The 12,023-nt window shown below is 37.5% G+C and overlaps 1 protein-coding gene across 2 annotated transcripts in view; it reads right to left on the bottom strand.

Moving 5' to 3' along the window:
• Positions 1-10,601, bottom strand: part of LOC128694672 (cyclin-dependent kinases regulatory subunit) — a 75,522-nt gene extending 64,921 nt beyond the window's left edge. Inside the window, exon 1 of one of the 2 annotated variants that reach the window (XM_053784930.2) lies at positions 10,421-10,601. In XM_053784930.2, coding sequence (XP_053640905.1) covers positions 10,421-10,479 — 59 coding nt within the window. In that variant the 5' untranslated portion in view covers positions 10,480-10,601. The remainder of the gene's footprint in view (positions 1-10,420) is intronic. The other variant, XM_053785004.2, reaches the window with a different exon arrangement.
• Between the last annotated feature and the right edge of the window lie 1,422 nt (positions 10,602-12,023).

The raw sequence follows: 12,023 nt of genomic DNA, 5'->3' as shown, positions 1-12,023 counted from the left end.
AGCTTGTTAAATAGTCTTGGGCCCCAGACACATACTGTGTTTTCTCTTAGGGTACTAATGGCGTCCCTACTTTTTGTTTGGGGTATGTTGCACCAGCTACCAAGTCTTTTGCTCTTGTAGGGAGTGATTTCTGTGTGCAGATTAGGGACCAGTTCCTCTAGGATTTTCTAGGTGTAAATTATGACGTATCTCTCTCTCTTGCGCTCAAGTGAGTACAACTGCTTCCAAGAGTTCCCAGGAGTTAAGGTGTCTGATGGAACTTATATGTGCAGTAAAGGTTCTCTAGATGTGCAATTTCATCTGCCTTGAATGGAGATGTTAATGTACAGCAGTATTCCAGCCTAGAGGGAGCAAGTGATTTAAAAAAGGATCATCACTGGATTGGCATCTCTTGTTTTGAAAAGTTCTCATTATCCATCCTATCATTTTCCTCAGAGATGTGATAGTGGCACTGTTGTGATCCCTGAAGGTGAGATCCTCAGACATTACCACTCCCAGGTCCTTCACATTATTTTTCCACTCTACTGTGATTAGAGTTTGTAGTATACTCAGTTCTAGCTATTATTTCCTCCAGTTTTCCATAACAGAGTAGTTGGAATTTGTCTTCATTGAACATCATACTGTTCTCTGTTGCCCAATGGAAATCTTGGTTTATATCTTCTTGGAGATTTACTGTGTCTTCAATGGATGACATTCTCATGCAGATTCTAGTATCTGCAGCAAAGGATAATACAGTGCCATGGTTTACATCTCTGTCTATGTCTGATATGAGGATGAGGAGCAGGATGGGGGCAAGTACTGTGCCTTGTGGAACAGAGCTCTTCATTATGGCAGCTTCTGATTTAACTTTGTTTACCACTACTGTCTGCGTTCAGTTGGTTAGAAAGTTGAAGATCCATCTGCCCACTTCTCCCATTATCCCTGCACCAAGCATATCCATCTTATTAAAACTGTGGTGTCTTCAATCCTGATGTTGAGAAGCTGATGTCTCTACACCAAGCACATTTATCTTATTAAAATTGTGAAAACAATGTAATTACAGATGAGATGTAAATTTACCATTTCATATTAAATAAATTGGTTTACTATGTTAATTTTTATTTGTGAGATAAATATGCTTGTTTATAGTGTTAGATTAATTGATGTTTTGAATATGAAGTAAATCTAATATAGTCATACCCCGCTTTGTGTCATTTTCTAGAGTAGATTTCAGTTCAGTGAACATCATTACATCTGACTTTATGTCACTCAGCAATGTCACATACATCATAATTTTTTAAACTGTGTTCATTATTCTTTGTAAAATATGTATGTGTTGGTAGAATTACCGACAATATGTAAAGTAAAAGGACACAAGTGCAACTAATGTGACATTTCATTGTGGAAACGTTTCGCTCTCCAGGAGCTTTGTCAAGCTGTTACAGCTTGATGAAGCTCCTGGAGAGCAAAACGTTGCCACAATAAAATGTCACATTAGTTGCACTTGTGTCCTTTTACTTTAAAAAATATGACTAAAATGTGTTTTTAGTGTTCTTTAAGTTTTAGAATTAGTTATGTTCTTTCATAAGTTATTTACGCTAGTTTTACAGTGTTTGTCATCATTTTTAAGGCATTATGTCTGGTTTATGTCAAAAACTGGGTTATGTCACAGATCTTGGAACCTATTAATGATATAGGCCAGAGTATGACTGTACTGAGAAAGAGGTGTGTTCATATGTGTGGGGGAGGGGCGCTAGGGATATGGCCTAGGAGCCAAGTGAGCAGAAGCCTGAAAAAGTTTGGGAACCACAGGTTTAGCTAATAAATGTCATAGCCATTTCTTTTTCCATGGCTTTACACTTGTCTGCATTAACTGCATCTTCCACTTCTCCGACTGTAACATCAACCTATCCAGGTCACCCTGTAGCCTTCTAGAATCCACATCAGAAATTATTTCAGGGCCTATTTTGGTCATTGACAAAACTTATTTATGTAATTTATTGCCTCATTATTGTCGTTTATACAGAAAAGTAAACAACAAGGGTACAAATACTGACCCCTGCAGCACAACCCTTGTAACAGGTCCCCATTCCAATTTCTCCCCACTAATGCAAACTCTCTGTTGCCTATTGGCCAGCTGCACCCTGACCCAGGAGAAAATGTCTCCTATTCCAGGTGTTCCTATTTTCTTAATCAGTTTCCTGTGTGGAACTTTATCAAAGGCCTTACTGAAGTCCACATGCACAATATCTTATTTCTTTTATTTTGGTCTACTGCCTCAAATACCTTAGCAAAAACATTTAGTAAATTCAGAAGTCAAGAAAGCTCCTACATAAATCCATGCTGAGATTCAGTGATCAAGTTATACCTTTCAAGGTGGATGTGAATTGCATTAGCACTTACTGATTCCATCAACTTTCCCACAGTTGAGATTATGTTGATTGGTCTATAATTTGAAGCTAATGACCTATCTCCTGCTTTGAAATGGGTATTACACTGCCATTTTCTATTTATCCAGTACAATACCTGTTTGTAGTGATATGTTAGAGACTAAATAATGATATCGAAGTTCCTACTTACATTCCTTTAAAACTTATTTGGCTTTACTCTATCTAGCTGTTTGAGGACCACGTCACTAGTGACTTTGATACAGTGGACCCCCAGATATCGGCCGGTGCAGATATCAGCCAAATCAGATTTTGGCCGCTTTTTGGGGGCCAAAATTCTATCCTGGATTTCAGCCGGCAACTCAGAAATCGGCAGTATTGGATGCATAATAGTAATCACTCTTGGGCACATTAAATGTCTTATTTTAGGTTAATATAGACATTTTCATTAATTCATCTATGATATTTTCTTCAAAATTATATAAGAAACAAGTTATATAGCATATAATCATAGCATACAAACATGCAATGTTTATATGCTATCAAGTGGCGAGTACTGACGAATCATGAAGGAGGGAGGAGGGTAAACATTATGTTTTCTCTGATTCAGGGTTAGAGACAACTGTGAATCTGGCATCTTGCCCAGTCACCACCCTTCATACATGTTTGTTTACAATTCTTGGCATGAATTATTCATTACTTCTCCCTTTGTTTTTGATGACCTCTAAAGGCAGTTGTTAGAAACGACTGAACTCAGTGAACATGGTTTGTCAATGATGGTAATATGGCTGTGTTCTGCAGTGTAGGTAGCCAGTAGGTATAACCCAGAGGGACTACATACGTGTACCTACATTTACTGGTTACCTATGCTGACTTCCTACAAATAAGTACTACTCACCTCTCACCCAACATTAAGACTGCAAATATTTTAAGGTAAGTAATGAATGTACTGTCGTAGTACATGACAAAGAAGGGAAATAACCCAAGACAGGGTTTTGATACCTTAAGTCCTTATGGAGGGGGATTCCCAACTCCCTCTCCCCTCCTCGCCTTCTTCAATACGCCAACAGGAGTCTTCAATAAAGGTATGTAATGTTTATTTATCATTAAAATTAGTGCTTATTTCTTTCTCATTGTTTTCTGTATGTAACACTATAGTTATTCTTTAAAAATTTTTTTTTTTTTTAATATTTTTGGGTGTTTGGAACAGATTAATTGGATTTATTCAAACTTTATTCTCTATAAGTATTACAATGCTGAGTTTACAGAATTTGGTTATTGTGTGGTTTACATGTAGTAAAATAATAATTACAGAGTGTACCACTAGAACGCCTAAAATGGCTAGGCATTTCGGGCAGACTTATATTAAATCTTAGGTTTAAAATGTTACAAAATTATGAGATAAGTTGGTATTATGACTAAGTGACTAAATACTAGTTGTGAGTTTAGCAATGTGAATGCTTTTGTTTTGGCACTATACATAGTTTCAGTATTGGACTATCACAGGCCAACTTTTGACTAGTTAAGATTCATTATTTTGAGATTGAGATTGATATTTCTGTTTATGGTCAAATGGGTGAGTGAGTGTAAGTGTGAACCACCAGGTGGTATTCGTATTATTAGTTGACAGGGTGTATCAGGGAGATAAGATGTTTTCTGATGGTAGCTTTGAAGGTGATGAATGTGTCTGCAGTTTTGGAATTTTCAGGTAGGGTGTTCCAGATTTTAGGGCCTTTGACATACATTGAATTTTTGTAAAAGTTTAGTCGGACACGGGGAATGTCATAGAGATGTTTGTGTCTGGTGTTGTGCCTGTGGGTTCTGTCGCAACTATCAAGAAAGCGTTTCAGGTCAAGGTTAATATTGGAATTTAAGGTCCTGTAGATGTAGATTGCACAGTAGTAAGTGTGGATGTACTGAACAGGGAGTAAGTTTAGATCTATGAAGAGTGGGGGGGTGTGTTGCCAGGGATGGGATTTAGTGATTATTCTTACTGTGGCTTTTTGTTGGGTTATTATTGGCTTTAGGTGTGTTGCTGCAGTTGAACCCCAAGCACAGATAGCATAGGTGAGGTATGGATATATAAGTGAATGGTATAGTGAGAGAAGGGCAGTTTGCGGCACGTAGTATCATATCTTGGAGAGGATCCCAACCGTTTTGGATACTTTTTTGGTTATGTGTTGGATATGGGTGCTGAAGTTCAGGTTGTTGTCGAGGTATAGGCCTAGGAATTTGCCCTCATTATGCCTGGTAATTAGAGTGTTGTCGATCTTAACGTTAATTTGCGCATCTCCTGCTCTGCTACCAAACATAATGTAGTAGGTTTTGTCAACGTTAAGCGTAAGTTTATTGGCTGTCATCCAAGTCGATATTTTGATCAGCTCCTCATTAACAATGGTGTTGAGGGTTGCAAGATAAGGGTGAGAGATGACATAAGTCGTGTCGTCAGCAAAGAGAATGGGGTTCAGGTGTCGAGAAACGTTTGGAAGATCATTGACGTATATGAGGAAGAGCAGGGGACCAAGGACACTTCCCTGCGGAACTCCAGTATCAAGTGGCTGTGTTGTTGATGCTGTGTCTTTAATGGTGACATACTGATACCTATTAGTAAGGTAAGATTTGAAATATGCAAGCGCATGGCCTCTTATACCATAATGGTCAAGTTTGTGGAGTAGGATGCCGTGGTCTACTGTGTCAAAAGCTTTTCTTAGGTCAATAAAAATTCCTAGTGGATATTCCTTATTTTCCAATGCTGTGTAAAGCAGATCTAGCATTTTTATAATTGCATCGTTAGTGCTTTTATTTTTCCTGAATCCAAATTGGCAGGGGTTGAGTATGTTTTGTGACGTTATAAATGAATATAGTCTCCTGTGCACGAGTTTCTCAAAGATTTTGGATAGCAATGGTAAGTTTGATATTGGCCTATAGTTGTTTAAATCTATAGGGTCACCACCTTTATGTATTGGTGTAACCCTTGCCGTCTTGAGTAGTTTCGGGAAGTTGCTAGCTTCTAGTGACTTGTTAAAAAGCAATGAGATAGTATGCAAGAGGACATGGGCCACTCTCTTGTACAATAATGGTGGGACATGAGACAGATTCCCTGAGTTACTTTTAAATGACTTTATAATCTTGGTGACTTCCGTGGGCTCAGTTGGAGCAAGATAGAAGGAATTTGGGAAATTCCCATCTAGGTAGTCCCCGGCATGGGCATTGGTACGTGGGATTTTATTGGCGAGATTAGAACCTATGGTTGAGAAGAAGTCGTTTATCTTGTTAGCTGTGTCGGTGGGTTGCAGTGGTGTTTCATTAGGTTTAGTTAGGACAATATTCTTGTTTTTTTTCAGTTTGTGGGTCCCTAGAATCTGAGAGAGTGTTTTCCAGGACTTTTTTATATCTCCTCTTGTGTCAGTGAATCTACTGGAGTAGTATAGTTGTTTGGCTTTCTATATTACTTTGGTGAGGACTGATGAATAGTGTTTAAGAATATCTTTGTGTATTAAGCCCTGTCTATATTGCTTTTCATATTGGTGTTTCTTATCAATGGATTTCAGAATGGTGCTGGTTAGCCATGGGCAACCAAGCCATTTGTTTGTGATCTGTTTTGTTTTTATAGGACAATGTTTGTTGTATAGTCTAAGTAGTTTGTTAAGAAAAATGTCTGTCCAGTCGTCAATACCATTGGCCTTGGAGAATTCTGTAGGCCAGTCAACAGTCTCTAGGTCAGCTGTGAACTTCCTTATTGAGGCCTCATCATGGAGTCTAAATGAGACTTTGTTGTATTCAAGTGGTGATTTACTAATGTTTGTCAAGAGGAAGGTAGGGTAGTGGTCTGTAGTGCTATCTGTGATTATCCCTGATTTAAGGGGGGCTAGTATATTGGTCCATATGTGGTCTATTATGGTTGCACTTGTTTCAGTGAGCCTGGTTGGTTTAGTTATTGTTGGTATGAGAAGTGTGTTGTTCATATTGTTGATGAAATCAGTTACAGGCTGATCATCTAGTAGGCCAAGGTTGATGTTGAAGTCTCCAGCTAAGAGAAGGTGGTGCTTATTCATTTGTCTGTTTGTTATTAGTGCCTTTAATTTCTCACTGAAGTTTGGGATGTCAGTGTGGGGTATCCGGTAAATGGCACCGATTGTTATAGGCGTCTTAAGGTTTTTTACAGTAAAATTAGCAAAAATGTATTCTCCATATTCATCACTAAAGCAATTGGTGCTGATACAAGATAATTGGTTAGAGTAATAGATTGCAATACCACCCCCAACTTGGTATGGTCTGCAGTTGTGGATTGCTGTGTATCCTGGTAGAGGGTAGATATCTATTGTGTCCTGTTTTAGCCAGGTTTCGGTAAGAATAATGCAGGAGAAGGGTGTCTTTAGTGATTCAAGGAGTGCCAGGAGGTCATCATAGTGTTTGCTTAAGGACCTGATGTTGTAGTTAAGTACTGATAGACTTTTATCATTGTTTAGGATAGTGCTGGCTTGTGATGCTGTGTAGTAAAGGCAGTTACTTTCCAATAGGTTTTGATTGTGTGTCAGATTATGGAGGTTTAGATCAGGGTCAACGTGATCAATCATCTTCTAGGTTTAAATTATGGTTATTTATATCCTGAGTTGTGGGTTGAGTTTTAGTACTGATATCTGTAGTGGTGGGAAGTTTGGACAAGTATATAGCTATAGCATTTTGGTCATGTAGAGTATAGTCACTAATACACATAATGAAGTTGGTGTTGTCTATGTGTTGTGCTGGAATGAGCTAAAGTACAACTAGGTATAAACTAATAATATAAAAATACAAATTAAAAATAGCACAGAACTCTCATTTGTAATTGCACTAAGGTCTAATGTAATGACTTTGGTATAGTCTATGTATTGACCTAGAGTGAGCAATAGTACAACTAGGTTTAATCTAATAATGTAGAAATACAAATTAAAAATAGCACCAGGCTCTCACTAGTAATTACACTATGGTCTAATATAATGAATTTGGTATTGACTATGTATTGAGTTAGAATGAGCTATAGTACAACTGAGTTTAATGTAATGATATAAAAAAGGCACAAGACTCTCAGTTGTAATTGCACTAGGGTGTTATATAAGTTGTTTACAAGAATTAGAGTATAACTAGATTTAAATTGACAAGATAAAATATACAAGTTAAGGTAGCAAAAGAATAAAAAAAAGTAGAAAAAAAAATATATGAGGTAGTTGGTACTAGTTAGCAAAAGATAGTTAAGGGCCTTGAACAATAATATAATTGAAATATACACTAATTGCACACACAATATAGTCACTAAGATATGAAAACAATCTTAGAGTAGGACTTACAATATAAACTTATAATATAAAAATACAAATTGAAATGGTACTTGCAATTGCACTAGAGTCTGGTATATGTTGTTGACAAGATCAAGAGTATAACTAGATTTAAATTGACAAAATAAAATTCACAATTAAAGTACCAAAAGAATAATAGTAAAAAATAACAATGGTAATGTCTTGGTTATAATATGATAGTAAGATGGCAACAATATGTTATGGGAAGTATAAAATAATGTTTAATGTAAAAAAGTAAAATTGACTGGTAGTAAATATGGTGTTTAATAAAATTTTAGTAAGTAATGAAAAAGTAATGTTTATTTCATTCAATATTGCACTGGTAGTTATACTTGAGGTTATTTGGCAGTACAAGGTAATTAAGAGTACTCTAAGATAGTAAATGTGGTATTAAAACAGATAAAGGTAATTAGACAAGTAATGGTTATTAAATGTCAAAAATGTTGAGAGTAAATTGAAATTATAGTAAAAATGGTAATTATTAATTTTAGTAAGTAATATCAATTGATAGTATTTAAAAAAAATATGAGGTAGTAATATGGACAGAGAAAGTATCAATTCAGCTAATGTTTAAGCAAACAATAGTAAATAAGAAAATTACATAACGTGACTTATGCTTACTAGTAAAATCACAAAATGAGGTAGTTGATTATTTAATTACTAAGAGATTGTACAATGAAATTTGAACAATAATGGAGCAAAACATACACTACACGATGTAGGCTTTTAGGTTGGACATTGTTTAGTTATTCTCTGTAAGATTAGTATCCCTGAGAAATCGTGATAGATCATTCTAGTTCGTGATTGTGTACAGTTGACCTACATTTGTTTTCCTAACTAGAATTTTCCCATCCCGTGTGAAGCATTGGTGTATTGTGTCATTATTCTTCCGCTTAAGTTTTCTGACTCTATACAGGAGGTTCTGACGTTTTTTGGTAAGACACTTGTTTATGTATACCTCTTTCTTTACTTTAATAGATGCAATAATTAAGTCTTTTTTCCTGTCATGTGAGTGGAATCTAAGCATAACACTTTTTCTACTATGGGATCCTAGTAACCTGGCTTCTTTTATTTCTGACTCTGGTACTGTAACTTTTGTTTGGTCCTTTATGATCTGCAGAGTAATTTCTTTACTGTTTGTTTGGTTCATATCACATTATTTATGGGAAATATTACTTCGGTTTTCAGCCATTTCGGATTTAGGCCAACCTTCTGGAACAGATTATGGCCAAAAACTGGGGGTCTACTGTACTGTATAAATTTTTTTCATCCTGACCTGTATCATTATTAATTTCTGGAATTTCATTTGTATCTTCTTGGGTGTTTTAAATGGTACACATTTTCATTTAGTCTTTGTTCACTGGTATAATAGATACATGGTCTTCCTCTAGTCAGGACAACTATTTATGAATTTTTGTCACCTAATTTGTTGGCATAAATACTCATTACGATTGTAACCAGATATAAACATGTAAATGGTTCACTACAACTATAACTTGTTTAGTTAACTGAGCTTTGCTGCCCAGTCGCTGGACCCATTATGTGCCTCTGTAATCTTCTAACTACCGCCAACACCATGGGTATGAATTGCATAATAAAGATACTAAACTAATGTTGGAAAATGGTGGCTAACACTCTCATTTCATACGGCGAGGGCCTGGGTTCGATTCCCAGCCAGAGTAGAAACATTGTGCGTGTTTCTTTCCACCTGTTGTCTATGTTCCCCATCAGTAAAATGGGTACCTGTGTGTTAGTCGACTGGTGTGGGTCGCATCCTGGGACACTGACCTAATTTGCCCGACATGCGGAGCATAACAAGGGGCTTTCTATATAGTAGTATGTCATTGATGTCAGCTAGGACTGTATACCTTGTACATGTACTTGTAGTAAATAAAGATATTATTATTATTATTATTATTATTATTATTATTATAACATGTGCAACACTTGTGAATCTTTGGTGAAGAAACGTTTTGCTGCACAGTGGCTTCATCAATCCTATACAAAGAAGAGTGATGAAGATCAGGAGTTTGAGGTTATCAGTCCCTCAGACTGATGAAGCCAGTGTAGCGAAATGTATCCTCAATAAAGATACGAAAGTGTTGCACATTTATTTATTTATTTAGTAATTTTAGCATACATACAGAGGTACAAAAAAATACAGGTAAGAGCAGCATGCCAAAGCCACTTATATGCATAGCATTACGGGCTGGCTTAAAATTAACTTAAGATTAACTAAGCAATGATGAAATCAGTGATACAGTAAGTGTCAGGGGCCCGAGACTGTTCAACTGCCTCCCAGCACACATAAGGGGGATTACTAACAGACCCCTGGCAGTCTTCAAGCTGGCACTGGACAAGCACCTAAAGTCGGTTCCTGATCAGCCGGGCTGTGGCTCGTACGTTGGTTTGCGTGCAGCCAGCAGCAACAGCCTGGTTGATCAGGCTCTGATCCACCAGGAGGCCTGGTCACAGACCGGGCCGTGGGGGCGTTGACCCCCGGAACTCTCTCCAGGTAAACTCCAGGTAAAACATTATTGTAAACAGATAACTATAAAGCACAAATGAATATTACAAAGACAGGTCATATGGTTGCATGCTTTGCTGTACATTCAGTCGAATGGAGTATTCTGTTAGGTATTCTGGTAGGTATAGAGTATTCTGGTAGGTAGTCTAATTTATCATATTAAACATGTGAGCCTGCCACGTCCCACTGACCTGTACTCATATTTGTCGTCACTATACTTCTCAGAGTACTGAATCTGGTCAGTCTTCATCCTGCAGGTGTGTGCAAACTGTTGCTTACTTGCAAACTGTATAATACACCACCACCTCCGTTCTTTCTTTCTTTCTTTGTTGTTGTTGTTGTTGTTGGGGTGAGTTAGGGTTACCCAGGCGCAGCCCTCGGCCACCTCTCTCCCGGGAATAACAATAAAGGTATGCAGGATTAGCTGACATTTGTGGCATACTACTTTATAGAAAGTCGCTTGTTATGCAGAGCATTTCGGGCAAATTAGGTCAGTTTTGTCCCAGGAGATGCGACTCACACCAGTCGACTAACATCCAGGTACCCATTTTACTGACGGGTGAACATAGACAACTAGTGTAGGAAACACGTCCGATGATTCCGCCTCTTCGCCGGGAATCGAACCTGGACCTCCACCTTGTGAAGCGAGAGCTTTTTGCCACCAGGCCACGGGGTACCATGCACAGTGACAGCACATACACTACCTTCCTTGGCCTCAAATCTGTTTTTGGTGTAGCCAGCCGACACGTAATCATTAGTGAACTTGCCAGAATGGATGTAGGAGGACGGCTTCTCTGCTGGATTAAAGGCTACTTGTCCAACAGAAAGTCTTCTATTGGACAGGTAGCCAGGGGCATAGAAGTGTAACTAAAGAATTTGAATTAGGAACCCCACAGGGTGGTGTACTCAGTCCCATCTTATTCAATATTCTAATAAATGCCTTCAATATTCTAATAAATAATTCACAAACAAGTCTACTCTACTACTGCAAAAACCCCTTACAGTTATAAACATAAAGATATTATCATATTGTTTCATTCCATGGAACAATGCTCTTCTCCAGACTGAGGGACTGACCACCTCAAAACTTTAAGGGTGATGGACTGATTACATCGTCTTCAAGTATCTTCTGCTTCTATCAACTTTTCTGTACTCGACTGAAGAAGCCTACTGTGTAGGCGAAACGTTTCGAAATAAAGATACCTAACTGTTGCATATGTGTCTTACCTAACAACACAGTTATAGACATCTATAGAGTACCACAGTCAAACATTTACCACTTCAGTGAAAAACTAGGAATCATGATTACTGATGAACACATGAATAAAGACCACCTGCTACTAACAGGTGATTTCAACATAAACATACTACACGACCAGGACCCACAAGTAACCGAATTCACAAACACAATGAGCAACTGCCTGTTGCTACCAGCAATATTTAAGCCTACAAGAATCACCGAGACAAGTATCTCCTTAATAGACCACATCTGGACAAACACCATATCCCCTTTAAGATCAGGCATAATCACAGACAACACTACAGACCACTACCCAACCTTTCTCATAACTAATCTGGGCAAATTGCCACAAGACATTACTAAAGTAACCTTCAGACTACATAACGAGACAGCTGTTAACAAATTTATAGCAGCTATGAATAACATCGATTGGCAAAATGAGTTTGAAACATATACAGACATGAATGAATGTATAAATAATTTTCTAAAAAAATAAAAGCCCAATGCCTCTACAACAAACATTGCCCCCCAAAAAACAAAACAGATCATAGCAA

This window comes from Cherax quadricarinatus, chromosome 2 (genome assembly GCF_038502225.1).
Source record: "Cherax quadricarinatus isolate ZL_2023a chromosome 2, ASM3850222v1, whole genome shotgun sequence".
Taxonomy (NCBI): Eukaryota; Metazoa; Arthropoda; class Malacostraca; order Decapoda; family Parastacidae; genus Cherax; species Cherax quadricarinatus.
This window is presented reverse-complemented; position numbering and strand designations above follow the sequence as displayed.